Genomic DNA, 13,248 nt, shown 5'->3' on the forward strand with positions numbered 1-13,248 from the left:
GAGGGATTATTATTACGCTGCCTGTGTTTTACCTGCTTTATCCTGACTACCAGCGGAGATACCGTGATTATACTGCTACTCCGCTACAATGTCTGTCTGTGTATTTGTGTGTATCTATGAATCTGTGTGTGTGTGTCTATGAATCTGTGTATCTATGAATGTGTGTGTGTGTGTGTGTGTGTGTGTGTGTGTGTGTGTGTGTGTGTGTCTGTGTTCGTTCTCATGGGAATGGTATATTTACTCCCCTTTTTTCCAGCGCTGTGCCGGTCTCGCTGTAGCATGCCCTCTTCCATATCTGATATCAATGACCAATCAGCATCTTCTGATGGATACATCTCCATGGGGAACGTTCAGAGCCTCCGTGCAGAGGATGGAGACACTGTATGTCGGTGCAGCACTGAGATAGGAGACACTGAGGGTGGCCATTCCAGTGACTGCCACTGGAGGTGTTACCAGGCAGCAATGTAAACATGCAGAGCAGGGACAGGCTATAGAGTACAGAGCCACTACATTAAGCTGCAGTGTTCCTTTAAGGAGGGGGGGGGGGCTCCTAGATTAAAAGCACATTTGTCAATCAATCCTTTACTGTAGCAACATTGCAAGAGTTTATAGTAACAATACGTGCGTGCCCGCTTGGCTAGTGTGTGTGTGTGTGTTTTAATCCAGTCAGTTGCTTGTCCTGTGTGTACAGTAAGTTCTGTTTATTAAGCAGGCTCGGGAGCTGTGCCCCGGGATCAACAACCGGCCCTACGTCTGTGAGACCGGCCACTGCTGCGGGGAGACGGGCTGCTGCACCTACTACTATGAATTGTGGTGTAAGTTAAGCAGGGCATGTTTTACCTACCTATAACACCCATGTGCAGGGCAATGCCATATCTCTATCCTCCCCCAGGACTATATCCCCCTACCTAGGGCAGTATCATTCCTCTGGGACAATATCAGCCCTTTCACCCCCTCTCTGGGGCAGTATCTCTCCTCTGGGACAATATCAGCCCTTTCACCCCCTCCCTGGGGCAGTATCTCTCCTCTGGGACAATATCAGCCATTTCACCCCCTCCCTGGGGCAGTATCTCTCCTCTGGGGCTTCCTACTCTGGGACAATATCAGCCCTTTCACCCCCTCCGTAGGGCAGTATCTCTCCTCTGGGGCTTCCTCCTCTGGGACAATATCAGCCCTTTCACCCCCTCCCTGGGGCAGTATCTCTCCTCTGGGGCTTCCTACTCTGGGACAATATCAGCCCTTTCACCCCCTCCGTAGGGCAGTATCTCTCCTCTGGGGCTTCCTCCTCTGGGACAATATCAGCCCTTTCACCCCCTCCCTGGGGCAGTATCTCTCCTGTGGGGCTTCCTCCTCTGGGACAATATCAGCCATTTCACCCCCTCCCTGGGGCAGTATCTCTCCTCTGGGGCTTCCTCCTCTGGGACAATATCAGCCCTTTCACCCCCTCCCTGGGGCAGTATCTCTCCTCTGGAGCTTCCTCCTCTGGGACAATATCAGCCCTTTCACCCCCTCCCTGGGGCAGTATCTCTTCTCTGGGGCTTCCTACTCTGGGACAATATCAGCCCTTTCACCCCCTCCCTGGGGCAGTATCTCTCCTCTGGGGCTTTCTCCTCTGGGACAATATCAGCCCTTTCACCCCCTCCTTGGGGCAGTATCTCTTCTCTGGGGCTTCCTACTCTGGGACAATATCAACCCTTTCACCCCCTCCCTGGGGCAGTATCTCTCCTCTGGGATAATATCAGCCCTTTCACCCCCTCCCTGGGGCAGTATCTCTCCTCTGGGACAATATCAGCCCTTTCACCCCCTCCCTGGGGCAGTATCTCTCCTCTGGAGCTTCCTCCTCTGGGACAATATCAGCCCTTTCACCCCCTCCCTGGGGCAGTATCTCTCCTCTGGGATAATATCAGCCCTTTCACCCCCTCCCTGGGGCAGTATCTCTCCTCTGGGACAATATCAGCCCTTTCACCCCCTCCCTGGGGCAGTATCACTCCTTCCTCCCCTGGGGTATTTCCCCCACCCACCCCTCTATCATACTGTTAGATAAGGTAGTACCTAGATACAGGTAATGGCACCCACCACCCTCGGCCTTCACTTTTGTTTTTACATTTTAGGGTTCTGGCTGCTGTGGTCGTTGCTGATCCTCCTCAGCTGTTGCTGTGCATATCGCCATCGCCGTGCCAAGTTACGCCTGCAGCAGCAACAGCGACAGCGTGAGATCAACCTCATTGCTTACCAGAGTGCCTACCATTACTCCCCCTCAATGCTAGATCTCCGTGAGTAGAACGAACATATACTCTACCCCCATTCTCCATATTACTAGAAACTGCTCCCCACTTCTGCACATTGCCGCCCAGCTGACACCCACATACTACACACATTGCCGCCCTCCCCGACACCCACAAACTACACGCATTGCCGTCCAGCTGCCACCCACATACTACATGCATTGCCGCCCTCCCCGACACCCACAAACTACACACATTGCCGCCCAGCTGACACCCACATACTACACGCATTGCCGCCCAGCTGACACCCACAAACTACACGCATTGCTGCCTTCCGACACCCACAAACTACACGCATTGCTGCCCTCCCCGAGACCCACATACTACACGCATTGCAGCCCTCCCCGACACCCACAAACTACATGCATTGCCGCCCAGCTGACACCCACATACTACACGCATTGCCGCCCTCCCCGACACCCACAAACTACACGCATTGCTGCCCTCCCCGACACCCACATACTACACGCATTGCCGCCCTCCATGACACCCACATACTACACGCATTGCCGCCCTCCATGACACCCACAAACTACACGCATTGCCGCCCAGCTGCCACCCACAAACTACACGCATTGCCGCCCAGCTGCCACCCACATACTACACGCATTGCCGCCCTCCCCGACACCCCCAAACTACACGCATTGCCGCCCAACCGACACCCACAAACTACACGCATTGCTGCCTTCCCCGACACCCACACACTACACGCATTGCTGCCCTCCCCGAGACCCACAAACTACACGCATTGCAGCCCTCCCCGACACCCACAAACTACATGCATTGCCGCCCAGCTGACACCCACATACTACACGCATTGCTGCCCTCCCCGACACCCACAAACTACACACATTGCCGCCCAGCTGACACCCACAAACTACACGCATTGCTGCCCTCCCCGACACCCACATACTACACGCATTGCATCCCTCCCCGACACCCACAAACTACACGCATTGCAGCCCTCCCCGACACCCACAAACTACACGCATTGCAGCCCTCCCCGACACCCACACACTACACGCATTGCTGCCCTCCCTGACACCCACAAACTACACGCATTGCTGCCCTCCCCGACACCCACATACTACACGCATTGCAGCCCTCCCCGACACCCACATACTACACGCATTGCAGCCCTCCCCGACACCCACAAACTTCACACATTGCCGCCCAGCTGACACCCACAAACTACACGCATTGCTGCCTTCCCCGACACCCACATACTACACGCATTGCAGCCCTCCCCGACACCCACATACTACACGCATTGCAGCCCTCCCCGACACCCACAAACTTCACACATTGCCGCCCAGCTGACACCCACAAACTACACGCATTGCTGCCCTCCCTGACACCCACAAACTACACGCATTGCTGCCCTCCCCGACACCCACAAACTACACGCATTGCTGCCCTCCCCGACACCCACAAACTACACGCATTGCTGCCCTCCCCGACACCCACATACTACACGCATTGCTGCCCTCCCCGACACCCACATACTACACGCATTGCCGCCCTCCCCGACACCCACATACTACACGCATTGCCGCCCTCCCCGACACCCACAAACTACACGCTTTGCCGCCCTCCATGACACCCACAAACTACACACATTGCCACCCCCCTTCCCCCCCCACCCCCATAACATCAGTCCCAGCATATATCTCATCCTCCCAAAGATTATTTCATTCTACTGCCACAGCATAGATTTTTTGTTTTTGTTTTCTTTATACAGGGGTTTTGGCATCATGTAAGCTTCCTGCCTACGAAGAGGTTGCATACCGTCCCACCACACCACCACCTCCATATAGCTCCATCCTTAACCAGTTGGACCTTCCTTGTTCTTCTCCTCTACCCCCTCCACCTTCAGATGGTGTCTCCTCCTGCCCCAGCTCCGATCTTTCCAGCAGCTGCTCGTGTGGTTCAGACTGTGTGACATCAGCCAGCATCTCCTCCTTCTCTGTGCAGGTTACAGATGAAACTGGCACTAGCGCAGGCAGTACACCTAGTGAGGGGGGCAGTTGGCCCCAGTGCCCAGAGGAAGAGGAGGAGCAGGAGGAGGAAGTGGTGGGTGAGGTGGAGTCAAGTGTCCTTCACAAGCAGGCTGTCTTCTCCTCCTATGTGGATTTCTTTGAAGGCAATGGATACCAGTGTTGGGATATTGAGGAGGAGGAGGAGGAGGAAGAGGAGGAAGAAGAAGAACATTACAGACACCGTAGGCTGACTGGGGACTCTGGGATAGAGGTGTGCCTCTGCCAGATTCAAGGGGACGAGGAGGAAAGAGAAAGGCTGCAAGATAATCCAGGATGCCCTGCAAGGAATAAAGTGTCAGAGCCCCAATGTAATGAGGGGGTTACTGAGCCCAACTCTCCAGTCCAACCCGTGTGAAAGTCTGTGAGGACGCCTATTTTTTTTTTTGTATTAGAAATACCTCCTGGCCCATCTTTTGGTGATTTTTGATGTTGGAAAAACTGAACTTGTGCAGACTTTCTCAGATTAAGTAATGGAGAAGCTCTGTCTGTTTCTCAATGTGCACTGTGACCTAAACTAAACTTGTCATAAAGAGAATTTCCTACATGTAAACTCCGTCTAATGGCTGTCAGGACAATGTTGTTTTTTTGAAGTCCCAAATATCTTCCTACTCTTGAACAATAGCTGTGTCAACAGAGAGGCTAATCTGTCCATTCCTACACACAATCTCCGATACACGGCAACTGATCTGTCCATTCCTACACACAATCTCCTATACACGGCAACTGATCTGTCCATTCCTACACACAATCTCCGATACACGGCAACTGATCTGTCCATTCCTACACACAATCTCCGATACACGGCAACTGATCTGTCCATTCCTACACACAATCTCCGATACACGGCAACTGATCTGTCCATTCCTACACACAATCTCCGATACACGGCAACTGATCTGTCCATTCCTACACACAATCTCCGATACACGGCAACTGATCGGTCCATTCCTACACACAATCTCCGATACACGGCAACTGATCTGTCCATTCCTACACACAATCTCCGATACACGGCAACTGATCGGTCCATTCCTACACACAATCTCCGATACACGGCAACTGATCGGTCCATTCCTACACACAATCTCCGATACACGGCAACTGATCGGTCCATTCCTACACACAATCTCCGATACACGGCAACTGATCGGTCCATTCCTACACACAATCTCCTATACACGGCAACTGATCTGTCCATTCCTACACACAATCTCCGATACACGGCAACTGATCTGTCCATTCCTACACACAATCTCCGATACACGGCAACTGATCTGTCCATTCCTACACACAATCTCCGATACACGGCAACTGATCTGTCCATTCCTACACACAATCTCCGATACACGGCAACTGATCTGTCCATTCCTACACACAATCTCCGATACACGGCAACTGATCGGTCCATTCCTACACACAATCTCCGATACACGGCAACTGATCTGTCCATTCCTACACACAATCTCCGATACACGGCAACTGATCTGTCCATTCCTACTCACAATCTCCGATACACGGCAACTGATCTGTCCATTCCTACACACAATCTCCGATACACGGCAACTGATCTGTCCATTCCTACACACAATCTCCTATACACGGCAACTGATCTGTCCATTCCTACACACAATCTCCGATACACGGCAACTGATCTGTCCATTCCTACACACAATCTCCGATACACGGCAACTGATCTGTCCATTCCTACACACAATCTCCGATACACGGCAACTGATCTGTCCATTCCTACACACAATCTCCGATACACGGCAACTGATCTGTCCATTCCTACACACAATCTCCGATACACGGCAACTGATCTGTCCATTCCTACACACAATCTCCGATACACGGCAACTGATCGGTCCATTCCTACACACAATCTCCGATACACGGCAACTGATCTGTCCATTCCTACACACAATCTCCTATACACGGCAACTGATCTGTCCATTCCTACACACAATCTCCGATACACGGCAACTGATTTGTCCATTCCTACACACAATCTCCGATACACGGCAACTGATCTGTCCATTCCTACACACAATCTCCGATACACGGCAACTGATCTGTCCATTCCTACACACAATCTCCGATACACGGCAACTGCTCTGTCCATTCCTACACACAATCTCCGATACACGGCAACTGATCGGTCCATTCCTACACACAATCTCCTATACACGGCAACTGATCTGTCCATTCCTACACACAATCTCCGATACACGGCAACTGATCTGTCCATTCCTACACACAATCTCCGATACACGGCAACTGATCTGTCCATTCCTACACACAATCTCCGATACACGGCAACTGATCTGTCCATTCCTACACACAATCTCCGATACACGGCAACTGATCTGTCCATTCCTACACACAATCTCCGATACACGGCAACTGATCGGTCCATTCCTACACACAATCTCCTATACACGGCAACTGATCTGTCCATTCCTACTCACAATCTGATACACAACATCTGCTCTGTTCATTCCTACACACAATCACCAATAAACGGTAATTGATCTGTCCATTCCTACACACAATCCGATACACAACATCTACTGTTCATTCCTACACACAATCACCAGTACACGGTAATTGATCTGTCCATTCCTACACACAATCTGATACACAACATCTACTCTGTTCATTCCTACACACAATCTCCAATACACGGCAACTGATCTGTCCATTCCTACACACAATCTGATACACAACATCTACTCTGTCCATTCCTACACACAATCTCCGATACACGGCAACTGATCTGTCCATTCCTACACACAATCTGATACACAACATCTACTCTGTTCATTCCTACACACAATCACCAATACACGGTAATTGATCTGTCCATTCCTACACACAATCTGATACACAACATCTACTCTGTTCATTCCTACACACAATCACCAATACACGGTAATTGATCTGTCCATTCCTACACACAATCTGATACACAACATCTACTCTGTTCATTCCTACACACAATCACCAATACACAATAATTGATCTGTCCATTCCTACACACAATCCGATACACAGCATCTAGTCTTTCCATTCCTACACCCAATCTCTGGTACACTGTAATTGATCTGTCCCTCACCGTTGGATCTCTCATTCCCTTACATACAGTGATTGTGAGATGAAATGTAAGGTTTGCCATTCCCTTACACACAATAGATTGGTCACTGAGCACACAATCTCTTTCCACTCGATGCACGGCCATATACTTGCAGAGTGATCAGTCTCTAATAAATGAGGTCAATATTACATCTGTTTCCGTTGTGCATGGTGACAGCCAGAGGGTGGGGTTTGGATGTCTGACACGGGGAGAGGAATAGATGTTTGTGGTGGAGGGTCCCTAGACCCCCTGTATCGGAACATTGACCACATGGTTTTTAATCTGCAGCTGGAGTAGAGGCATGATGACATGAAAGTGCTGATTCTTCTCTGATCTATTGCAAATATTGTATGACAAACCCAAGAAATCACAGGGGATATAGCTTGAATTGGATGGCATGTGGACAGTGCAAACACCAGCATCATGTAACACTGCACACATCTAGAGGTCCAGCAGCTGGTAAGAAATGTAGATATGGTACCTGGTGGTTGAACCTCTAGATCCAGCACTCTGATGTTGAATAGCTAGATTCAATTAACTGGTGGTTAGACCTGCTTTTACATTCAATACCCTGCTGCTATGCCTTTGTATGCAATGTGGCTCTGTGTATGTTTGGATATAAGCTCTGTGAGTGGCCCTTAGTAAACTGACTTGAGACCCCTGCTCTAAACACAATGCCTGGTGATTGAACTTCTAGATTATTTACCAGCCTCTGAATCTTAAGATCCATTCCTTGGTTGCTGATCTTTTTTGTTTTATTATATTATAAACTTAAACATTTATTGAGATTGTACCTCCCCCCCCTTTGCTTATTACAAACTGTTTTAGGGAATGTCAAACTCATGCAGGTAAACTGTGAGCCAGGTCACATTCCATTTTGGTCTCACCACAGACTGTGCTGCAGCTGAAATAATTCAAGCACCATATGGTAATGTGTAAATTTGGTATACACATAATGTGCTTCTTAGTCTATCTGGAGAGCAGTCAGTATATTCTTCTGGCACATTTCTCAGTCTTTGGCCTGGTTGCGTCATATACTATAGTACTCTCCAAGATACATGGTCTTGGTTGAGTCCAAATAAATCCATTTTAATGCGTAAAATGTAAGAATATGCTAGCTTTAGTGTACTAATAATCTTAATAATGACAGGAGGCGAGTATTGTGCATAACTTTCATTACTAAACCCCATAGCAGCAAAGAAATATATATAGAAAAAACTGAGAACCGTCCATAAGTAAACATAGGTAATAAGATGGACAGGAACTGCAACATCACAAGTCCATAATAACCCAGTAACAAACGTGACAAGCAATCCAAGAAAAGCCACTCATAAATAGTCCAATATGACAGAAATCCTAAACGATTGAAGCTGAATAAGCCAAATGGAAATGGACTTCTAAAGCATACAGGAAGATGTAAAATAACTGTAATAAACAATATCAAATGTTATAACATGACAGATTGCAATTTGAATGCTGTGTAACCATAGAGAAAGCGGCATTCACAGATGGATGAAAATCAAATCTCTGAAACAGATTTCCGTGGCCAGTCTGCTGCATGTAAGATATCTTACAGAGAGGCACCAATGGAGAAGGCCGACGAAGACACTGCACCCCATATGGAGTGAGCTCCAAACAACGGGTCAACACCGGCAGACAGAAGCCAACAAATCCACCGAGCCAAGGTCATAACTGAAACCAGGCCATGAGGTCTGACATAGGAGATAAGCAGTTGGGGGGAGGAGGACCTCAAAGTCGCAGTAGTTTCCACATAGCGACGCATGGCAAATGCAATGCAACGTTGAGGCTATGACAAAAAAAAAGGGGTAAAAAAAAAAAAAAAGACGACGAATTAAAAATCGTATGAGGAGAAATCTGGAATGTGACTCTAGAGAGAAGAAAAAAGCTTTGAACACCCGTGTGACAGACTCCCCTTTTCACGTGAGTTTGTCACGAGCTCCTAGAGGAGCCTGCTTGCCAGCCTCCTTCCGACAGACTATGGGGCCCAAATACACAAACGGAGACTTTTTCAGTGTATATTACAGGGCCTGTATTTGGACTATATGGGAACCGAACAGCCCCACGAACCGGAGACCACCCTGTAGCTTATAAGATATTCTGGTGTACCTAATGGTGTACCTAATGTAACACACAGAGGAGAGGGAGATAGACTAGCTGCTCAATGAACTGGAGACAATAGGGATTCACTAAAAACCTATGTAGAAGAAAGATAAAAACACTAAAATTCAATATAGAATTCAATATAAAATTTAGTGTGTGGATCCAGGAGCTGGCTGGTGGCTAATGGCTATAGTATTATCAATAGATAATAAAATATAGTAGTATGATAAAAGAGGGTGTATATACCAGATAGAAGAGATGGGTTTCAGTATAGAAGGTGTCTTGTACCTTTAAGTGCTGAATATACGTATTATACCTTTAAGTGCAATAGGAAAGGGTAAATGCAAAAACAAATGAAAATAAATAAAAATAGATGTAAATCAAGAAAATAGAGATAAAGTAGGAGATGAAATATATAAATAAATAGACGAATAGATGGGAAGATTAGAAAACAGGATGGATGCCTAGAGCAGTGTTTCCCAACCCAGTCCTCAAGGCACACCTACCAGTCCAGGATTTAAGGATTACCCAGTTTTGTCTAAGGTGTTTTTTTTCTTTTTTTTCTAAAACTGGGTAATCCTTAAATCCTGGACTGGTAGGTGTGCCTTGAGGACTGGGTTGGGAAACACTGCCCTAGAGGATATGCAGCCAATTTGTATAGAGCAGGTGTCTCCGTCCCCAATGGAGTTTGGGGTAGATAATCCCGGGGTTCTAAATAATATACTTTGATATATCAAAGATACAAAGTATCCATTAAATTAGGCAACCCAGTACATGGAACTGTGTGCTGTAGCGATAAATACAATGTATCGCAAAAAGGCTGAAGCAATAGAAACTGGATGTGTAAAAAAGACAGTTTATTAAACAGTTTAAAAATATATTAAAAGTCAGAAAATTGCAAAAATACAGATTGGATAAAGTTCAATGATGCATTACCAGACTTCTGGGAGTGAAAAAGTAGCAAGGACCTTCGGTTTGACTGAGGATGGATCCAGATAGACTTAGAAAAGTCACGGTGACTATACAGTTATAGGGAATTTAATATATTATATCATACACGGTGACTATACAGTTATAGGGAATTTAATATATTATATCATACACGGTGACTATACAGTTATAGGGAATTTAATATATTATATTATACACGGTGACTATACAGTTATAGGGAATTTAATATATTATATTATACACGGTGACTATACAGTTATAGGGAATTTAATATATTATATCATACACGGTGACTATACAGTTATAGGGAATTTAATATATTATATCATACACGGTGACTATACAGTTATAGGGAATTTAATATATTATATCATACACGGTGACTATACAGTTATAGGGAATTTAATATATTATATTATACACGGTGACTATACAGTTATAGTGAATTTAATATATTATATTATGCACGGTGACTATACAGTTATAGGGAATTTAATATATTATATTATACACGGTGACTATACAGTTATAGGGAATTTAATATATTATATTATACACGGTGACTATACAGTTATAGGGAATTTAATATATTATATTATACACGGTGACTATACAGTTATAGGGAATTTAATATATTATATTATACACGGTGACTATACAGTTATAGGGAATTTAATATATTATATTATACACGGTGACTATACAGTTATAGGGAATTTAATATATTATATTATACACGGTGACTATACAGTTATAGGGAATTTAATATATTATATTATACACGGTGACTATACAGTTATAGGGAATTTAATATATTATATCATACACGGTGACTATACAGTTATAGGGAATTTAATATATTATATTATACACGGTGACTATACAGTTATAGGGAATTTAATATATTATATTATACACGGTGACTATACAGTTATAGGGAATTTAATATATTATATTATACACGGTGACTATACAGTTATAGGGAATTTAATATATTATATTATACACGGTGACTATACAGTTATAGGGAATTTAATATATTATATCATACACGGTGACTATACAGTTATAGGGAATTTAATATATTATATTATACACGGTGACTATACAGTTATAGGGAATTTAATATATTATATCATACACGGTGACTATACAGTTATAGGGAATTTAATATATTATATTATACACGGTGACTATACAGTTATAGGGAATTTAATATATTATATTATACACGGTGACTATACAGTTATAGTGAATTTAATATATTATATTATACACGGTGACTATACAGTTATAGGGAATTTAATATATTATATCATACACGGTGACTATACAGTTATAGGGAATTTAATATATTATATTATACACGGTGACTATACAGTTATAGAGAATTTAATATATTATATTATACACAGTGATTATACAGTTATAGGGAATTTAATATATTATATCATACACGGTGACTATACAGTTATAGGGAATTTAATATATTATATTATACACGGTGACTATACAGTTATAGGGAATTTAATATATTATATTATACACGGTGACTATACAGTTATAGGGAATTTAATATATTATACACGGTGACTATACAGTTATAGTGAATTTAATATATTATATCATACACGGTGACTATACAGTTATAGGGAATTTAATATATTATATTATACACGGTGACTATACAGTTATAGGGAATTTAATATATTATATTATACACGGTGACTATACAGTTATAGTGAATTTAATATATTATACACGGTGACTATACAGTTATAGTGAATTTAATATATTATATTATACACGGTGACTATACAGTTATAGGGAATTTAATATATTATATTATACACGGTGACTATACAGTTATAGGGAATTTAATATATTATATTATACACAGTGACTATACAGTTATAGGGAATTTAATATATTATATCATACACGGTGACTATACAGTTATAGGGAATTTAATATATTATATTATACACGGTGACTATACAGTTATAGGGAATTTAATATATTATATTATACACGGTGACTATACAGTTATAGTGAATTTAATATATTATACACGGTGACTATACAGTTATAGTGAATTTAATATATTATATCATACACGGTGACTATACAGTTATAGGGAATTTAATATATTATATTATACACGGTGACTATACAGTTATAGGGAATTTAATATATTATATTATACACGGTGACTATACAGTTATAGTGAATTTAATATATTATACACGGTGACTATACAGTTATAGTGAATTTAATATATTATATTATACACGGTGACTATACAGTTATAGGGAATTTAATATATTATATTATACACGGTGACTATACAGTTATAGGGAATTTAATATATTATATTATACACGGTGACTATACAGTTATAGGGAATTTAATATATTATATTATACACGGTGACTATACAGTTATAGGGAATTTAATATATTATATTATACACGGTGACTATACAGTTATAGGGAATTTAATATATTATATTATGCACGGTGACTATACAGTTATAGGGAATTTAATATATTATATTATACACGGTGACTATACAGTTATAGGGAATTTAATATATTATATCATACACGGTGACTATACAGTTATAGGGAATTTAATATATTATATTATACACGGTGACTATACAGTTATAGGGAATTTAATATATTATATCATACACGGTGACTATACAGTTATAGTG

General features: G+C 43.3%; 1 protein-coding gene across 1 annotated transcript; it reads left to right on the top strand.

Moving 5' to 3' along the window:
* The first annotated feature begins 279 nt into the window (after positions 1–279).
* WBP1 (WW domain binding protein 1) lies at positions 280–4,877 on the top strand. The gene is made up of 4 exons (XM_063459734.1): positions 280–381; positions 713–815; positions 2,112–2,273; positions 4,027–4,877. The coding sequence occupies exons 1-4, from the start codon at positions 280–282 to the stop codon at positions 4,677–4,679; spliced, it is 1,020 nt and encodes a 339-aa protein (XP_063315804.1). The 3' UTR covers positions 4,680–4,877.
* Positions 4,878–13,248: the final 8,371 nt, after the last annotated feature.

This window comes from Pelobates fuscus, chromosome 6, assembly GCF_036172605.1.
Source record: "Pelobates fuscus isolate aPelFus1 chromosome 6, aPelFus1.pri, whole genome shotgun sequence".
Lineage (NCBI taxonomy): Eukaryota > Metazoa > Chordata > Amphibia > Anura > Pelobatidae > Pelobates > Pelobates fuscus.

Excerpts from the sequence above, each read along its gene's own strand:
- WBP1 (XM_063459734.1), top strand. The coding sequence starts at position 280 with ATGCCCTCTTCCATATCTGATATCAATGACCAATCAGCATCTTCTGAT. Across the intron at positions 816-2,111 it reads CTACTACTATGAATTGTGGT|GGTTCTGGCTGCTGTGGTCG; the intron begins GTAAGTTAAGCA and ends TTTACATTTTAG. Across the intron at positions 2,274-4,026 it reads CCCCTCAATGCTAGATCTCC|GGGTTTTGGCATCATGTAAG; the intron begins GTGAGTAGAACG and ends TTCTTTATACAG.